Source organism: Lactuca sativa, chromosome 3, assembly GCF_002870075.4.
Source record: "Lactuca sativa cultivar Salinas chromosome 3, Lsat_Salinas_v11, whole genome shotgun sequence".
In the NCBI taxonomy this organism is placed as follows: domain Eukaryota; kingdom Viridiplantae; phylum Streptophyta; class Magnoliopsida; order Asterales; family Asteraceae; genus Lactuca; species Lactuca sativa.
In genome coordinates, this window is record NC_056625.2 from 49,813,942 (window position 1) to 49,832,950 (window position 19,009).

At 34.7% G+C, this 19,009-nt stretch overlaps 1 protein-coding gene and 1 long non-coding RNA gene across 3 annotated transcripts; both read right to left on the reverse strand.

Moving 5' to 3' along the window:
* Window positions 1–4,034: 4,034 nt before the first annotated feature.
* LOC111884407 (cytochrome P450 CYP72A219) lies at window positions 4,035–7,096 on the reverse strand. Of its 2 annotated transcripts, none has more exons than XM_023880729.3 (5): window positions 6,718–7,092; window positions 5,786–6,012; window positions 5,449–5,690; window positions 4,960–5,344; window positions 4,035–4,698 (listed from the first exon to the last, which is right to left on the reverse strand). In XM_023880729.3, the coding sequence occupies exons 1-5, from the start codon at window positions 6,998–7,000 to the stop codon at window positions 4,273–4,275; spliced, it is 1,563 nt and encodes a 520-aa protein (XP_023736497.1). In that variant the 5' UTR covers window positions 7,001–7,092; the 3' UTR covers window positions 4,035–4,272. The 2 variants fall into 2 exon arrangements, with proteins under 2 accessions (XP_023736497.1, XP_042756039.1); XM_042900105.2 differs by having other exon boundaries at window positions 4,497–4,649; window positions 6,718–7,096.
* Window positions 7,097–13,706: 6,610 nt separating this feature from the next.
* LOC122196989 (uncharacterized) lies at window positions 13,707–15,496 on the reverse strand. The gene is made up of 2 exons (XR_006189756.2): window positions 14,760–15,496; window positions 13,707–14,033 (listed from the first exon to the last, which is right to left on the reverse strand). It is a non-coding gene; the product is annotated as an uncharacterized LOC122196989 (long non-coding RNA).
* Window positions 15,497–19,009: the final 3,513 nt, after the last annotated feature.

A 19,009-nucleotide genomic window follows, 5' to 3' on the forward strand; every position in this document is an offset into this window, starting at 1 on the left:
AGCTATGGATCGGGTCAAAACCAAGTGTTGAGCATTTCAAGGTGTTTGGATGTATAGGGCATGTTCATATAACTTCTCAACAACAAACAAAACTGTATCTAAGAAGTCACAAGTGTGTGTTTCTTGGTGTTAGCCAAGAGTCAAAAGCTTATCGATTATATGACCCATCAAGCAAGAAAGTTGTGATCAGCAGGGACGTAATCTTTGATGAAGATGCAGTCTGGAATTGGTCTAAACAGAACCAGGAAACACAAGAGCTGATTATAGAGGATGATGAACGCGTTCAGGAAAATCCACAAGAAGATGATGAACAACTTCAGGAAAATTCACAAGAAGAAGAAAATATAGAAGGTCCACAAATTTCGCCAAACCCAAACCCAAATTATGAAGAAGGAGCGGGCTCCCCAGCTCAAGGTACATCTCAACCTCAAAATTCACATGAAAATTCTAATAGTCCAATTTCGCCCGCCTCAAAAAATTCACAAAATCAAAACACACCACCTGGTCACCCTCGACGAGCACCTACATGGATAAAAGACTACTACATGACAGAAGACATATTCAATGAAGATGAAGCTAGCTTTGCAATGTATAGTGTCATGGATGATCCACTAACATAAGAAGAAGCATGTAAAGAAGACAAGTGGAAACAAGCAATGAATGCTGAAATGACAGTCGTAGAAAGAAACAATACCTGGGAATTGGTTGATCCTACATCTGGAACCAAGCCTATAAGGGTATAATGGGTATTCAAGACAAAAATTAATGAACTTGGAAAGATTGACAAATATAAGGCAAGACTAGTAGTAAAGGGATATGCCCAACGGGAAGGAATAGATTACAATGAAGTGTTTGCCTCAATAGCCCATTTGGACACAATCAGAACCCTAATAGCAATGGCAACTCGAAGAAAGTGGATACTATACCAACTAGATATCAAAAACGCTTTCTTGAATGGTGAGCTCAAGGAGGTGGTACATGTCACTCAACCAAAGGGGTTGATCAAGAAACGAGAAGAAACAAAGGTGTACAGGCTAAACCGTTCAATGTATGGATTAAAACAAGCGCCTCGATCTTGGTTTAATCGAATTGAAGGTTATTTTTTGTGGGAAGGTTTCAAGAAAAGCAGTTATGATCATACACTGTTTGTGAAGAAGGAAAAGGATAAAGTCATCTTCGTTAGCTTATATGTTGATGATTTAATCTATGCTGGAAATGATCTTGCATTGTGCGAATCATTCAAAAATTCCATGCAACAAGAATTTGAGATGACATATTTGGGGCATATGAAGTACTTTCTTGGAGTAGAAGTGAACCAGAACTTAGAAGGTATCACTTTGTGTCAATCACAATATGCAAAAGAAGTCTTAAAAAGTTTCAAGATGAGTGAAGCAAATGGTGTGAAGAATCCAATTATACCAGGTACCAAACTTATGAAACTAGCGGCAGGGAAGGATGTTAACAACACCAAATATATGAGTCTTATAGGTAGTCTCATGTATTTGACTATGACATGCCCATATTTGATGTATGTAGTCAGCAGCTTGCTAGCAAGATTTATGGCAAAGCCCAAAGAAGAACACATGGCTGTGGCAAAATGTGTTTTGAGGTATATAAAGGGGACTATGAACTATAGGCTACACTATGGGAAGGATCAAATTCAGAAATTAAAAGTGTTTACTGATAGCAATTATGCATGTGATCTAGAGGACCGGAAAAGCGCCTTTGGGTATGTATGTTTGTTCAGTGGAGCTACAATATGTTGGAGTTCTAGAAAACAAGAAGTTGTTACTTTATCATAAACATAAGCAGAATATGTTGCAGCTACAACATGTGCATGTCATTGTGTATGGTTGAAAGGTCTCCTTGAAGAACTTGAAGAAAAGTCTGGAACTGTGGAGGTTATGTGTGACAGCTGTTCAACCATAAAGCTATCAAAGAGTCCAGTAATGCATAGAAGAATAAAGCATATAGATGTCCGTTTTCATTATATCAGGGAATTAGTGAATAGAGATATTATACAACTGAAGTTTTGTGGCATAAAGGAGCAGCTAGCAGACATGATGACCAAGCCTTTGACTTTAGCTGCCTTTGAATTCACCAGAGAAGAAATTGGAGTGAGAGATGTTAAACAAGAAACTGAATGCTTTCTTGTTTAAGGGATGGAATTTATTGGGCCAATCTCAATGTTTGGGTTAGCCCACGTTTTTAGGTTATGTTTGAAATAAGGCCCAAAGCCAAGAGTCAGTGTGACTTAGTAATCCGAAGTACCAGGTTGTTCCCTTCTTCTTCGTGTTGAACGAGATTTAGGGAAGATATCAATTTGTTATGTATTGAGTCTTTCTCGTTCTTTCTGTTATTTGTAATGGCTATAAAAGCCCTTTTGTTCTTGAATAAATTCTTAGATATTGTGAGTCCAATCGATTGTTATCACTTGTTTTCAACAACCCACACCCACTAAATGGCAAAATTTTGAAGCAGTGTGGCAAATCCTAGATGACGCCTACGTGGACTGTGGCAAACTTGACTCCACTCCCTCCAACCTTAAGTGTAAAGTTTTCAAGAACCACACCTGAAGTTACAACTTCCAACTGATGTCATCATATTCAATTTTTTAAGGTATTTCTTATGAAACTAGAGGCTTTGATGTTAACATCTGTAATTATACTAAAATGTTACATGATTAATCAATGAGCCATAATGTAAGAAGCTCAATCTACAAAAGTTAAGAAAAACCTTAGAGACACTGGTACGAAGCATTCCCAAGTAGGTTCTTCGTCCAAGAGTCATAATCTGATGTCCCTTTCATATCATCTTACTGTTATTATAGTTTAATCCAAATTTTTAGATCGACACACCCTGTAATTCAAATTCAAACATCAAATTCAAACACCATAAGTCTTTGACCATATTAAGCCCATTGATGGTAAAACCTTTCGTTACCGAAGTTTCTTAAACAATTTTTTTTTGAAAAAAAACCTATTCATTATGTGTTTGTGGGTGATTGGGTGAGGGAGAAAAAAGGGGTTCCTTATCATAATCCATTATGTTAACATGCTTACTTGTGTTTCAGGATAGATCCAAATGGTATGTCACTCTCATTTAATTTTGCACCAACATCAATCTATCGTCCTACTCATTCGGCATTTAATTAATTACACACCATGACCATCATTTAATTGTAAAGTTCTAGAAATAACCTTGTGACTTAAACAAATATTACTAAGTTGGTTTAAGAGTGTGGTCAACAAACATTTTCAAGACCTTCATCTCACAAGGAAAAGAAAAATAAGTATCACCATTTTGCAAAAGTTCATTGCCTATAATTGTTTCTATATTTTGCTTGATTGGCTTTCATTCCATTTCAGAATCAATCATGTTAATGCTATATGATAAACAAGGCACAATGCATGAAGTGGAGTCTATTATTTGAGAGAAATAATTTGAATTCAATTTGTTGAGGAGATACGAAACAGAACAAGAACATAGTTCATATACAAAATATTTTTGTAGGAACATACCAAGTCCCTAGAATGCCAGTTCAAGAGCTCTTGAAGTACCCATGGTGCTTCTAATTTCTTCAAATGATGACATAATGGTGAAGCGCAAAGTCGACGGGTATGGCTAATAGAACCATCCTTATTGTCATCACGAAAGAAGTCGAATTCCAACATTGGAGGCAGAGAAAACTCCGACGACGATTGTTGCTCCTCCTGGTGATAATGGTGGTCTAAAATCGACGGCTGAGGATTGCTGATTGAGCCATGGTGATCTAAAGAGGGTTAAAGAGTAGGCGACATGCGACAGAGGAGATTGTAGGGTTTTCACATGGAATATATGAAAGGGTTTCAACGTTCAGTGGCATAGATGAAAGAGGATTAAAGGGTCTTATGTATTTACGTGTAGTAGACGTCGATGAAACAACTCTGGAAGCATTTCATTGGAGAATCAAAGGTTGTGGAGAAGGAAAAGCCGATGAACGGCTAAAAGGGAGTTGGTTTCTCCCTTTTAATACCCTTTTCACGCATGCTTCATTAATTGTAGGATACTTGATCTATTTAATACTTAATAGAGAAAAAATGATACAATGTCTTACAAACAATTACTACATTTTAATATTTTATTACGATATACTCCTTTTATTCTTAAGCCTGATTTTAAAACTAGTTTGCCCCTGTCTAGATGCTCCGATGAAAAAGCATCTTTTGTACACATAATATAGTACAAAAATAAACCAACAATATATGTATCTCGTTTTTGCTACCATAACCACTAAAGTTTGTGCAAAATCAATTGAGCACCATACTGAGGTTGCAGAGTGATGATAGTATGCGGAGCATGTATGTACGAAGGGGGAAGCTCAAAGGAGAAACTTCTTAAAATCATAACGAGTGCCATTTTTGCTTCCAACATAGCAAAATTTTGCCCAATACATATACGTGGACCCCCTCCGAAAGGGAAGTATGACGCTTGTTCCTTTGTTGCCTTTGATACGCCTTCTGAAAATCTATCAGGCTTGAACTCTTTCACGTCATCACCCCACATTTCATTGTCATAATGTAAAAGCATCATGTGCAACTGGAGGAGTGAACCCGCTGGTAATGTTATGTTTCCTAATGTAGTTTCTTCATGAATCATCCTTCCCAATCCTATACCAACCGGGTATAATCTAAGTACCTCGAGCAAGATCATATTAATCTGCAAATAAAAGTGATTACTAGGTAACTCCTAGCAAGTGTAATAATAAAAAAATGGTCACAAATTCTTTTATTTGTTGCAGATTGCTTTAGATTTTACCTCACTGATAAGTGAGGGCTCAAGTTTAAACATGGGGTCACATAATTAAGCTCTATTTTAACCCCAAAATATAGCTTGGTATAAATATTACTAGATTCATTATGCGTTTATCTAGTTAATAAAAAGTTTGTAAATCCAATCACTAGAAGCAAAAACACTTACAATTTTTAGATGATTTAATCCGTCAATATCAGGTTTTCTTTTTCCAAACACCTTTAAAGCTTCATCTCTAGCACGGTCTTGCCAATTTGTGTGTTGGCCTAACAAAATCATTGTCCAAACGAGCAAATTTGCTGTAGTTTCTTGGCCTGCAAAATAGAAAAGTTTGCATTCTTCAATGACTTCTTCAGTACTAAGTCCAAAATTGGTGTTCCCTTTTTGTTTGATTTCTTTGTAATTGGAATCCAATAATATGCCCAATAAATCGTCGCTACTACTTTCCCCGGCTTTCATTGTTGTCACTCGTTTATTAATAATTTTGTTTATTGTAGCCCTCACATCTCGGTCAATCTCCTTCATCCTTCTATTACTCTTTGTAGGCAAAAATCTACAAAATCATAGTTGAATAATCGAACAGTATTATTAATGGAAAACTCTTTAGGAAAGAATATGCGGCTAAAAACCAAAATTATTAATGGAAAGCTTGCTCACCTAGAACCTGGAATATATATTGACTGGAAAGCCTTGATAACTAGCGCTGCTAGTTCTTTTTGAAGTTCAAATATCTTTCTTCCCTCCTGATAGCTGCTACCAAATGCTGTGCGTGAAATTACATCACTGGTAAGGGTTTGGAGATGAGGGTGCACATCAACTTCACACGATTTTTCTTTCGTTAATTCTTCCCATTTGTTGATCATCTCACTGCAACTAATGTAAAAAGCGGGTACCATATGCTACATATTTGGAACATTAATGGAATCAGTGGTTTATAAATTATAATTACATATATATCGGCACTTTTGCTTTGGTAATTTTAAAGAACATGAACCTTAAGCTTTTCGACATGGAATGCAGGATTGATAATCTTTCTATGTTTTGCCCATTGATCAGCTTCAACATCTACTAGCCCTCTTGCTAGCAACTTTGCCAACGGATTTCCTCCATTTATCTTTTGAAATTGAGAATAATTTGCCAAAATCTGTCGTATTAGTGCAGGTTCTGTTACGTGCACAAAAGGTCGTGGGCCCATCCATGTATAGAAATTCTTTCCTTTACCTGTATACAAATATTTTCACTTTTCCATACAACAAGAGTGTTCAAACCATAATATCCAACGACTTTATTAAAGTTATACGTTTAGAGCATTACATAATAGGATCTTTTAACCGATTGTAAATAGACAAGTTATGCAAAAAAATTAATAAAATCATATATAAAGTAAATTGATGGGTCTCGTAAGTTGATAAAAAAAAAAAAAACTTTTCTATTGTTGAGTGTATTTTTAGATTTATAAATTGATAGAGTAATGTATAAGTATCGTTAAAAAAATGTAAAATTTTCAGAAAAATCACAATATTTTCAATTCCAAAAATTGTCATTCATACATACAATGCATTTCGAATTATAAAATGGATATATAGGTACCCACATAAAAAATTCAAACCAAAATACCCAATTATCTTCATTTAAAAATAAGGCAAGATAAGGTAGACAAAGCTGAGACAACCTAATTAATACATCAATTTTTGTTCAAACTTCAAACATACATATATTTCACCTCAATAAAATTTATCCATATAAGCTGGAAAATTTGTTAACCGATTTCATCTGGTCAATGGTTTTTTAAAAAGACTTTATTAACATGAATGGATTTTTGCGAGGAAACTAATTATAAAAGAATTTTCAGTTAACTTTTTTTTTTCTAAAAATTTCCTTTAAAAAACTCCATAAATAAACTCTACTAGATGCTCTTATACATACCATAAGTCTTAGCAGAGTTATAAAGAAATGGCATGATACGTGGGACGATATCATCGGTGAGATTTATGGGTTTCAATTTGGCATCCGCAGTCATCTGCACCATCTCTTTCATGTCTCCATATAGAAATTTGTATGGATTTCCGTTTAAGCCTTGTTCTCTGAGAAACTTGTCCATCTTCTTCGGTTTCAACCAGACCCAGTTGAAAAATCTCCATCCGTATATCATCACTATCACTCCAACAACACATACCACTGTGTTCATCATACTAAAACTTAGCTCCATTTCTAAAGGATATTGATCGAGGTAGGGTGCTTTTCTTTTCTCTAACTATGAAGATACACACTGTGTTTATAGGTTCAAGTTCTAATACTAAGTAGTAGCAGGTGAGTCAAAGAGAAATTGTAATTGATTTAACTTTTGACTTTTGAGTCTTGTTGATGATGAATAAAGGGACAGGATTTTTCTACGGATAATGTTCAATCAAGTCCCTTGTGTTTGAGTTATTATAGTTATGATCCATGTGTTATTGTTTTTCAGTAGTCTTCTCTACATAAAGAAAGTGAAATTATTTTTACAATTAACTCAATAACATCATTCATTTGTAGTTTGATCAAATCCACTAACATGGATTGTTAACTTATGAATAAAACAATTTGATAACAAACTCCAGTTTTCCAAAATGACATAACAAAGATATATGTTTTAGATTAAAATTATAAATTAATAAAAGGAAATTTCTCATAAAAGTAAAACTCATAATCAATTTGTATATTTCATCATCTTCGTGATCGATTTTTCAAGTTGTGCTGCCACTTTCATGTATTTTATGGGACATAAAGACTCAAATGAAATGCAAGTGTTAATTTTGGAGAGAAATAGTACAGAAAACAAATCTTTTAAGCCAGATATGTAAGTTAATGCAAGTCGAGGTACAAATGTTGTATTTTATTTTTAAGTGTAAACTAAAAATGGAAATTTGTCCCTACCCGTTGGGTTTGAGATTGACGTCGTACTTGCTGCACAAGTCTTTTCCTTGCGGTCCACAACTAGTTTACACGTCTATATTTCCTTTTCTTATTAGGGTTTCTTTGTTTTTTTGGAAACGCATATTGTGTGAAAATGATATCTAATCTTCTGTATGAAGATGTGTGCCAAACTTCTACAAACTATAATAAAATTCTCTTTGTTTGTTACTACAAAAATAAATTGAAATTAGACATACAATCATTAAAAAAAATTTAAATAAAAAATTTATTTAGTTTTAATCATATTCAAATCGAATATATAAAAATTACTGTTATAATATGATTTTTTTAAAACAGTTATATAAAATAATTAAACATAATAATTGCAAAATAACAATAAATAAAATTATTAATTTAACGAACAACATCTCCATTTTGTTAAATTTTAGATGATGATTATTTTTTCGGTTAACTTCAACAAATTTGATAATTTTAGTGATTAACTATATAATTTATTTAACAATGTAACAAAAAAATATTTATATGAAACATACCAAACGGTTTTAAATTATATAAATTAAATTTGAATTGTTTATAATATCCTTCATAATATTATTAAAATAATAAAAGTTTTGAAAAAAATTTCATGTTGAGTAATATACTTTAAAGTAAAGTGCAACACTACAAAAAAAAGTCCTTTTTAATGACCAAGTTTTTAGTGACGACCTGGAATCTGGTCACTAACTGCATCCTTTGGTCACCATGCACAAAGTCGTCACTGAATTTTGGTAGTGATACAAATTCAGTGACCAAATCTCAATAGTTGTCACTACGAGTCACTAGTCCTCGTCAACGTTGACATATACAACCCTCAATCGACGAATACGCACCACTATCTGGCAGTTCAACACCTCTCTCTCTGGTTCATCGGCACGCTCCACGCCCTCCTGTCGATGCACCTAGGTATGTCTTCGGTCTCACCCCCCCCCCCCCCCCCCCTCTTTCCATCTATCTACTCTTGCTCTGTTTTTTAAAGCGTGAAAGGTTATTGTTGATTGTTTTCTATGGATTGCTTGATTAACTAAGTTAGCAATTTCAAACTTATGAAATTACTTTTTTCGTTCTACTGTTATTGCAAATTATGATTCTTCTTCCAATATTCAAGTTAGTAGGCTTTTCTATAAGATACTTTTTTTGGTGTAAACGATGCACGCATGTTCGATGAAAATCCCCACACAAAATTCACTATCATAATATTCGATCTGTTTAATTCAGGAGTTTTGGAATAACAGTGTTAGTCCTATCATGGGTGATTACACTGTATACACTAAGGCAAAATGGTAGAAATGCAAGAAATGCTTTCAGGAAAAAATATATGATTGGTTCCATGAGCTAAGCCAACATACTTTTGGTGAAAAACTTATTGTTTTCCTTTTCCTTTGTGATAAAATGTATGGTGCATTCTTTTTTTACTCTTTTCCTTTATTTTCCAAACAATTCCTATTTTCTTTCAAACTTATCAAGTTATATTTTATGAAACCTGATGCATTCTTTTTTCTTACATGTGATTCTTAACCTACAAAGATGTTTGACAGAATAGCTAATCTATCAAACAATCAAATAATCAACTATAGATGTGATCCGTTTGAGAAATGGTTGGTGTTAATTGGAATTACCCCTAGCTCACCAGAGGTTTCTATTTGACTATTTCATACTATAACATGTTAGCATATAGCACCACCTATGGTAAATTCATGTGTTTTAATAATAGCCTCATACCATTTTGATTTGAACTAACTTTTTCAGTTGATCAGCAGCAAAGTCAAGCTCTTGAAGCACATGTAACATATTTACTCTTTCAAAGTACAAAAGATAATTTCAAATGGGTTTTTTTTTCTTTTTTTCCTTCATCAAAGTACATTGGTAATAATAACATATTTATATGCCTTCAACATGTTGTTGGCAATGAGAATCCTTTGATTCTAATTTCTTTTGCAACAAAAGCTCGAATCTTGGACAAGTTACTTCAAAGCTTCATGTCAGTGAACCATGTTTATTCTCTTAACATATTGTTTTCATTTTCATTAATTTGGGGTTTCTTATTTAGAAAAGCTAATGCTTTTTGTTTCTATACATGAAGGAAAACCCGCATTCACTAAAAGCAAAAAGATTTTTTCTTTCCTCACCACTTTCAAGATGATTTTCCAATTGACATGTAGGTAATATGTTACTCATTTTGTGTTTTGAAATAGGGAGTTGCATACTTGCATCATCAACTAACATATTGATTTTTTATTTAGCACTTGTTATTTTAGTGGGAAAACTCACTAGAGAACTACTAAGAAAGTTGCGATCTTTTGGCCCACAATAATCTTTTTTACACTTAACAGAGGATACTCCTTCCTATCTATCTTGGTTGACTTTTAACTGTCATCTCATCATGAGACTACATTTTAAGATACCCATCATATACAACTATTACTGTTCTCGGGTTTAAAATGAAGGGTATGGTGGCCAACCCAAACACGTAATTATCATTTATCAATCACTTTTGTAATTGTATTAAATGAACAATATGATATTTGGTTACGTTTTATCTTTCAGACAATAAGCTATATGGCAGAGCGCATGCTTGGCCAAGATTCTTTTGAAATTATGTTTCAGGTAATACTTTGAGTCTTGAAGCAACAACTCTAGTGGAATTACTTTTTTACCCTCTTGTGCATGCCAAGTGCTTAGAAAGTGGAGAAGCTATTGCAATTAAAAAGGTAGTTAAAGATAAACGATACAATCGTCGCTTAATGTTCCTTGATGGATTTGATTATGGAAGTATTTGTTCTAATTTATGTCTTTTCGTAATATGTATCCCCTTTCATCAACTTTTCTGGTGAACATTACATTTGTTTCTTAGTTTAATTTAGGATCTTCTCAACATATCTCTGGTTCATCCCCTGGCCCTTTCACATCCATCCAAGCAACTTACACAAGTAAGACTTGAAAATACTAGTTTTCTTGAAGTTTTTGAAATTGAAATATACTCATTTCAATATGGCCTCAAAATGTGTCTTATTTTTAAGATAATGGATTTTGGTGAATGTGGCTATGTTCGTTGTTCCCATTGTAAACATTCTTTCCATTCATGAAATTTGCTGACCGTGGAAGATGTTTTCATCTGTAACTTTTGTGGTGAGTTTATATCTCTTGATTTCTGTACATAATGATATGCATAAATGTATAAATATATCTTATAATAGTAATACAAATAATGCAAATATGCATTACATGTTGCTCTTTACATGGTTCGCAGATGAAACTCCTCATGATTATCAATGCAATCTTGGTCCATATGGCAGGCGAAGAGATGCTGATGAAATACCCGAGTTTTGTAGAAGACCAATTAAATTTGTTACCATAAGGGAATTTCTTGTTACCATTAATTTGTAACCCACTGAAGATATTAAGTTAAAAATAAACAAAAATTATATTATTGTATTATTATTTTTATATTCAATGGCAGTTGTATTCTTCTTCCTAATTTACAAATCAATTTGTAAATGGGTTAAATACAAGAAATAGCAACAAAAATCAATGACCAAGGTTTTTTGGTAACTAATTGGATAAATTAGTGACAACTTTTTATGGTCACTAATTGAATAAACTAGTGACGACTTTCTAAGGTCACTAATTGGATTAGACAGTGACGACTTTTTATGGTCTATAAGTAGATAAATCAGTGACGACTTTAATTGTTTAGTGACAACATTTAGTAACGAAAGGGGTCGTCATAAATTCAGTGACCATTATGTTTTAGTCACTATTTAGTGACTACTTTTACATTTTCGTCACTAAGATATTTTTGTGACGGACCTATAGTGACGACCAAAATTTTGGTCACTAAATCGCTTGGTGACGAGTCCTTCTATTGTTAGTGACCATTTTGTTTTCGTTACTAATTGGCATTTTTCTTGTAGTGGTGAGAACCGGTTTGAAAAGGAAGGTCGAGTGATGCGCCGCGCAACACACACATCAACTTTTAAGTCGGAAGTCTTTTAGAAAACAAACAATTGCGAAATGTCAAGTGTTGTGCGTGTTTTGCTTGGCGGACCCCGAAATAGTTTTTTTTTTTTTTTTTTTTTTAACAAACAACCCCTTAGTTTTTGAATTTCAGATATTGATTAAACTAAGGAATATTGTAGATTAAACCAATCCATATATATATATATATATATATATATATATATATATATATATATATATATATATATATATATATATATATATATATATATATATAGTTGGGTTCAACAAGGAGCCATTTTAAACCTTAGAATTGAGGAACCAATCTTTTCTCGGGTAACACCCAAAAATTTCAAGACAAATTTGAACTTTTCAAAACATTTAAAACCCATAGTTATTACAGACTTGTTTTCAAAATAGTCTATATCAGAGTTTTTCCCAGAAACATAAATTAAACATGAGGAGCTGTACGATCATGCTTTCTCCTTGCCGCGATCCCCCGATGTACCTGAAACAATAAACTAAAACTGTAAGCCCGAAAGCTTAGTGAGTTCCCCCAAAATATCGATACACTGCACATAACACATATACAAATAACAGCATATACTGGGTCCACAACTTTACAGATTGGGTTACCCCTTGGGCCCATAATTTGAGTATGGGTTTCCTTACGGGCCCACAACTCACATCTGGATTGCCACCGAGCGCACAGTATGAGTCTCCATCAGCTCGTATCTGGAATGCTGTCGGGTTTGCTGATTACTGCACAAAGCAGTATCTCCTCAACCCATCTCACATAATATGTCGATATATACCATAACTAATGCACATATAGATAATCATACAGAATCACAGATAGTTCTATAGATCTACCAAACTAGCATACCACTGTCATACATTACTAGCTCAAACTCAACATATCAATAACTACTAGGATATAAAATCCAATGGGCCGGCCTTGGTGCCTTAGACCCCTTAATACAGTGAGGATAACTCACCTCGCAAGTAGCTCAGAATATAGTGTCAAACTCCTCCAAATGTAACTCCAACTCCAACACCTATATTCACCAATGTCCTTTGCTATAATGTCCAATTTACCAAAAATACCCTCAGAAGTCAACTGGTCAAAGTCAAAGTCAACTGCCAAGGTCAACAGTCCATGTTGACCTCAACTCGTCGAGTATCCTCTGCTACTCGCCGAGTTCCTTGCATAACTTGCCAACTCGCCGAGTCACTCGTTTGACACGCCGAGCACAAGGCAATCTTCATCGGACTCGCCAAGTCATTCTACTGACTCGCCAGGTCTATTATAATCTTCATCTGAGTCGACCATGCCACTCGCCGAGTCCCTTCGGTCCTTCATCCACACAGATGCTTTTTAAGCCATGCTAAGGATCCATACTACAAATTCAAGCTCCTAGGACATGTTTATCACGTAAAGTTGCAAGATTTACGTGCATGCAATATGCTAATGACTTAAATCAAGATAAAGAAGAGGTTATAGGAAAAGAGCTTCACCAACATGCTAAAGACTGAGACTTTATGATGATAAGAGCCAAGATGAGCCTAGATCTGAAGTGGCAACTTCAGATCGTGGTTCATCACACGAAATGCAATACCAAAAGCCCTAAAATGGACCCAAAAGTCAAATATAAAAGGGATCTAGTTAGAATGAATATGGAATAATCATTTTAGTTATTTTAAGAAAATGATTTACCTATATTATTAAATTAAAAAAAATAGAATAATAACATTTAATTAAAAGAATGGTAATATAGTACATTTGCATTGCCTTAAATATGGAAAGACAAATTTAATAAAAAAAAATTCGGATTTTTAGGGATATTTGATTATCTTAATTTTGAATTCTAATTTGTTTTAATTAATTCAGATTAAATAATTCTAACTTAATTTTTAAGCATATGCGGTTTTATTCTGTCAGGACGACTTTCTTTTATAATGATTTTGTATGAAAATGCAAGTCATAAACTAATAAAGAGTCTTACTTCTCGAAAAATAACAAAATTTTGGATACATGCATGTTAATTTTTTCTATCACACTCTAAAAAAATAAAAAACTTTATATTCTATTCTATGATAATGAAACACTTACCACTAAAAAACAAACACAATTTGTTGATTATTCTATAAGAATATACTATTAAACATATCCTTATCATTCTATTGTAGATTATTCTGCGAGAATATAATGATGAATAGTGCTTTCTTTGGTGACCATTGTTCATCTTCATTACATATACCATCATCTAACCTTCATGTCATTGATCACCATCTTCACTTCACGCATTCTATGAGAATAACTTTCTTTAAGCCTTTATATAACAAATAATAAAACAAACTTTAGTAATTCTAATAAAATGCATATCGTATGGTCAGATATAATACTTTTTACAATAATATAAGAATGTCTACAAATTATTCTAATAGAAGGATACCTTAGCTACAAAATATTCTTAAAGAATATAAAACGTGTTGATCAAATGCAGCACACATAGAGAAAAAAAGGAGTTGATGGTACCCGAATCAAGAAACCTAAAATTTTAGAGTTGAATTGATCAGTAAAACCCATGTGCTCTTAACTTGTATTCTCAAACTCTTTGGTGATCTCATTTGCTCTTAACTCAACAACCTTTTAGCCAACTTCAGGCTTGTTTAGTATGTGGTATAAATTGCGTATACACAACTATAGAATATGTGTTCGGTTCCTTTTAAGGCTCTCCTTCAGAAATCACATCCGACAATCACAATTACAAAGAAATCCAAAAATTACTAAATACTCAAAATATCTATTCAATTTTCTTTTATTTTTTCTATCCTTCCAATCTACAAAAAAAAGAAACTTACAAGCGAGTTGTTTCGGTTTATGAGAAAAAAAACCCATAAGTAATAGAAAGCATACATTGATAAGTAGAAAACACAGAGAGCAATGGGTATGTGAACAATACTTAAAGAACAAGCTAAGAATAGCTGCCAAGTTATCTTAGCCCCTATTTACATATCAATATTATAAAAAAAGAAGATGAGAAATGAACAATTACCATTGCAAACATTATATTTGATAGTGTTTACTTCTAACTGTCAACCACCACCCATAAACCTTTCATCCCCAACATCACCATATGCATCTTCCCACTCCCCTCTGTCGGTGGAAAGAAATAACTAAAGTTTCAAGAATAAAAAGTATCCAAAAAACACTTTTAAAAAGTACCCCAATTTAATCTACGAATCAATTATAAGCCCTAGCTACAAATTTCCTCCACACTTAACTCGTGAATCCTATGAAGTATGGAAAAAAAAGAACTAAAGAAGAAGATGAAGATGATCAATAAAGTGATTATTAGAATTTGAGAGGTAGAGATGGAACTTGTAAGAAAAGAAGGAAGCGCACAGTAGATCGACATTGAAATTTTGACCACACGACGAGCTAATGGAACTCAAGTCGTGATAAGAAATCGAACATGGATGGAGAAGATAGCGGTGGAGAGAAACAGCTAGCGTAATCGGAAGAAATATACCAAAAACTAACATATAGATTGATAAGGAACTGTCGCTACTTTCAGTGGAAAAAAAAACCCTAATTTCATATAAGGGAAAACGAATGTGAGAGAGAGAGAGAGAGAGAGATAATGTTAGAGGCGGTGGTATAAGGAAATGTTAGAAAAAAAAAAACCAGTTTGTGCTTTATTTTAGATGATAGTGTAGAAAATCGATTATGCCAGGAGCATAGTAGCAGGCAATGAGTGTATATTAGAAATTTCATGTAGAAAATGGAATCGAGAACTTACATGCGAAAAATCGATGATCGATGAGAGAATAGGTTTGGATGAATCGATGAAGTAGATAGTCAAATGGAGATGGTGGTGTAGGTTACTGTGTTGAAGATGTTTGCCTAAATAGGGGATTAAAAATTAGTGATAATGTTTAGTTTCCTAATTTATTAGGATTTAGGTTATTAAAATAATTAATGTGATTTAGCAGTGTACTATAATACCCTTGTCTATGTATTTGAAATGAATGGTTCATATTAATCCCTACATCTACACAATACTTAGTTATAACACCTGAGCCTAACTCTCTCTCTCTCTCTCTCTCTCTCTATATATATATATATATATATATATATATATATATATATATATATATATATATATATATATATATATATATATATATATATATATATAAGGCTTCGATTTAAAATTCGGGGCCGTGACCCGAAGATCAAGTATCATAAGTCTTCGAGCTTTGGGGAAAGAGAGGTTTAGGCCCATTTGGATGTGGATAATGTAGATTATGTGATCCAAGAGTTCAGTTTATGCTTTGGAGCCAAGGGTATATTGGTAAAAAGGCAATGGTCCGGGTCTTTCATGAATTTTTTATTTAATTTCGGAAAGTTTTAACGCTAAGGAGAGTTGGTAGGATTGTAGAGCTTCTCATTACCTTTCTGTGGATATAAGGATCATCGAAATCGGAGTTAGAACCAAGAACTTATGGCCTTCGGAAGTGAGGAGGATGTTGGGTTTGTCCGGTACGCTAGGCATACATAGGTGTACTCTAGACGTATTGGTCTAGGTGATCGTGAATGGACCATGGAGTACGATAGGCGTACCTGGAGTACGATGGGTGTACCTGGAGTACGCTGTACATACTCCAGTCAGGTGCAAACCCTAATTGAGGGGCTTGGACCCTATTTAAAGGCCTTGAATCATTCTCAAAACCTCTTATCTTCAGCCTCCATCCTATTTAACCCTAAATTTAAATCCCTAGCCTCTCTTGTGTGAATTTCAAGCCTTGGTGTGTTCTTTTGGTGTGATTTGGAAAAAAATAGATATTGTTAGAATCATTGCTTGGCATAGAGCTTGTGGATCCAAGCTCTAATCATCTTCAACAACTTCCAAGAGGTATAAAGCTTCTACGTTGATGACTCTATGTGTTAGATCTAGTCTAGGGCTTGTTTTGGGTTTATTTTGGTCCTTAGAGTCATCCTTGTGAGTATGAGCTACTCAAGGAGCTTAGAATCCTAGATCTAGCATTTTTGAGATTTATGGTGCACAAAAATGTCATCTTGTTGGGTTTTGTTGAACCATGCTTAAGTTGGTGTTCATATTATGCCTTAGATGGATAAAAATGGGTTTTGGGTCCCATTAAGACATGCAAAGGAGTAAAGTTGGCAAATTTATGGATTAAGACCTTATTTAGAGGTTAGACCTCAATTTGGCCATTTTGGTATTAAGCATTAAGTGTTTAATGAATGTTTTTGTCACTTGGTGAGTACGTTGGGCGTACAAATGTGTACGCTCATCATAATGCATGGAGTCCCCATTCTCAGGCTAAGAAGAGTTGTACCTTATACAACAGTAGGCGGTACGCAGGACGTACCAATCTGGTATGTGGGGCATATGCCAGAAACCCTCTTTTGCATGGTATGTCGGGCTAGGCCCATTTGTATGATGGGCTAGGCCTATGGACCAGGAAGGGTTAGACCTAATGTATGTTATGTAGGATTCTAGTTGTCTCTGTGACTCTCGCATTGTATTTCGGGCTTGGCCCATTACTGTGGGTTGGGCCCAATGTGAGGGCTAGGCCCAACGATATGTATGGTATGTGGTATTTTGGGGAACTCACTAAGCTTTGTGCTTACAGTTTTATGGTTATAGTTTCAGGTACTTCCGGTTCAAAAGGGAAGGGCCCGACTTGATCACAATGCATCCACTCATATTTCCGCATTTTGTGATTTTGGAATTGTATTATGATAACTATTTTTACTTTGACATGCTTTTGAATGATTGAAAAGGATAAATGGTATTTATGATTGAATTAAAAATGAAAATTTTACCTTATAATTTTGGGCCATATGTTGGGCTTTGAGCCATAGTTGGACTTTTGGGCCTTTGGATTGGACCTTGGGCTTGAATAAAGCCAAGTTATAGGTAGAGTAGCCTTTTACCCCCAAGCATGGACTCGTGGTTATGTAGTGGAACCCAATTATTAACTGGGTGTTATTTTGGTGTTGACAGTTCGGGAATCTGTCATCCAACAGTTGGGGTTGAGTCTGCGGGATTTGAACAAAGTAGGATTGTGTCTACGGGACTTCAGCAGTGTGAGGTGAGTTACCTTCCAGTAACGGTGGGTCTACGGCCACAATGTTGGCCCACCAGTAGGAGTTGTATGTTAGATGATTGCCTTTGTGATATTCATCTAGGTTTGCTACTACCTGATATGTTTATGTGCTAGTATGATATGTTATATGTGATAGTGGTAGTAAGGGGAGAAAAGTCCCCAAGTTCGGTCGTTAGCACCGAAGGGTAGGTTGGGCACCCCAGAATTGTCTGACAGCATGTTTATGCTATGTTATTGTGTGCTAGTAGTAGGAGGTGAAATAGTCCTCGTATGGACCGACGGGTAAGTCAAGCACCCCATAATGGCTTGACCTGGGTAAGTCAAGCACCCCAGAATGGCTTGACCTAGGTAGTCAGGCACCCCAGAATTGCCTGACAATATGTTATTGTATGGTATGTGGTATGATGGGGGAACTCACTAAGCTTCATGCTTACGGTTTACAGTTAGTTTATATATATATATATATATATATATATATATATATATATATATATATATAAACTAACTTGGGTGGCTTATTATTCAGTATGAAAGTCCGTTAGAGGCTTCTCTTACCGTGTAGTGCAAACCTACCATTGGTGCTGATATTCTTGGTAAGCTACAACATTGACCGACATGTAATGCTCTTTTTCGGCGTTCATTCTTTGGTCGGTAGCTAATATATATTTCTTGTGGGCATGGATGGGGCCCTTTGTTTAGCATTATATGTTTTTCAACGTGTAACGACCCAAAAATCACGACTAAAAAATTCATTTTTAAAACGTTACTTAAACCACAATTGTCAATCCATAACATAAATCTTAACATAAAATCAAAGTGTTAATTCAAAACATGTTCTTATTATCAGAGTAAAACATCCCAGGCTGACTAACTATGGTGTGTGCCATGCGATCATCCCAAGCTCTTCCCTCCGCTACCGGAAGTACCTGAAACCAAAACTAAAAACTGTAAGCACGAAGCTTAGTGAGTTCCCCAACCTACCACATACCATACACATAATTGCATATTGCCAATACTGGGCCTCGCCCACTACCTCGGGCCTCGCCCGCTACAACAGGCCCCACCTGCTCTAGGCCCCGCCTGGCTTCGAGCCCCGCTCGCTGTACAAATTTGTTTCTCTTAGGCCCTGCATGTCTCTAGGCCCCGCCCGCTAAACATATACAAACAT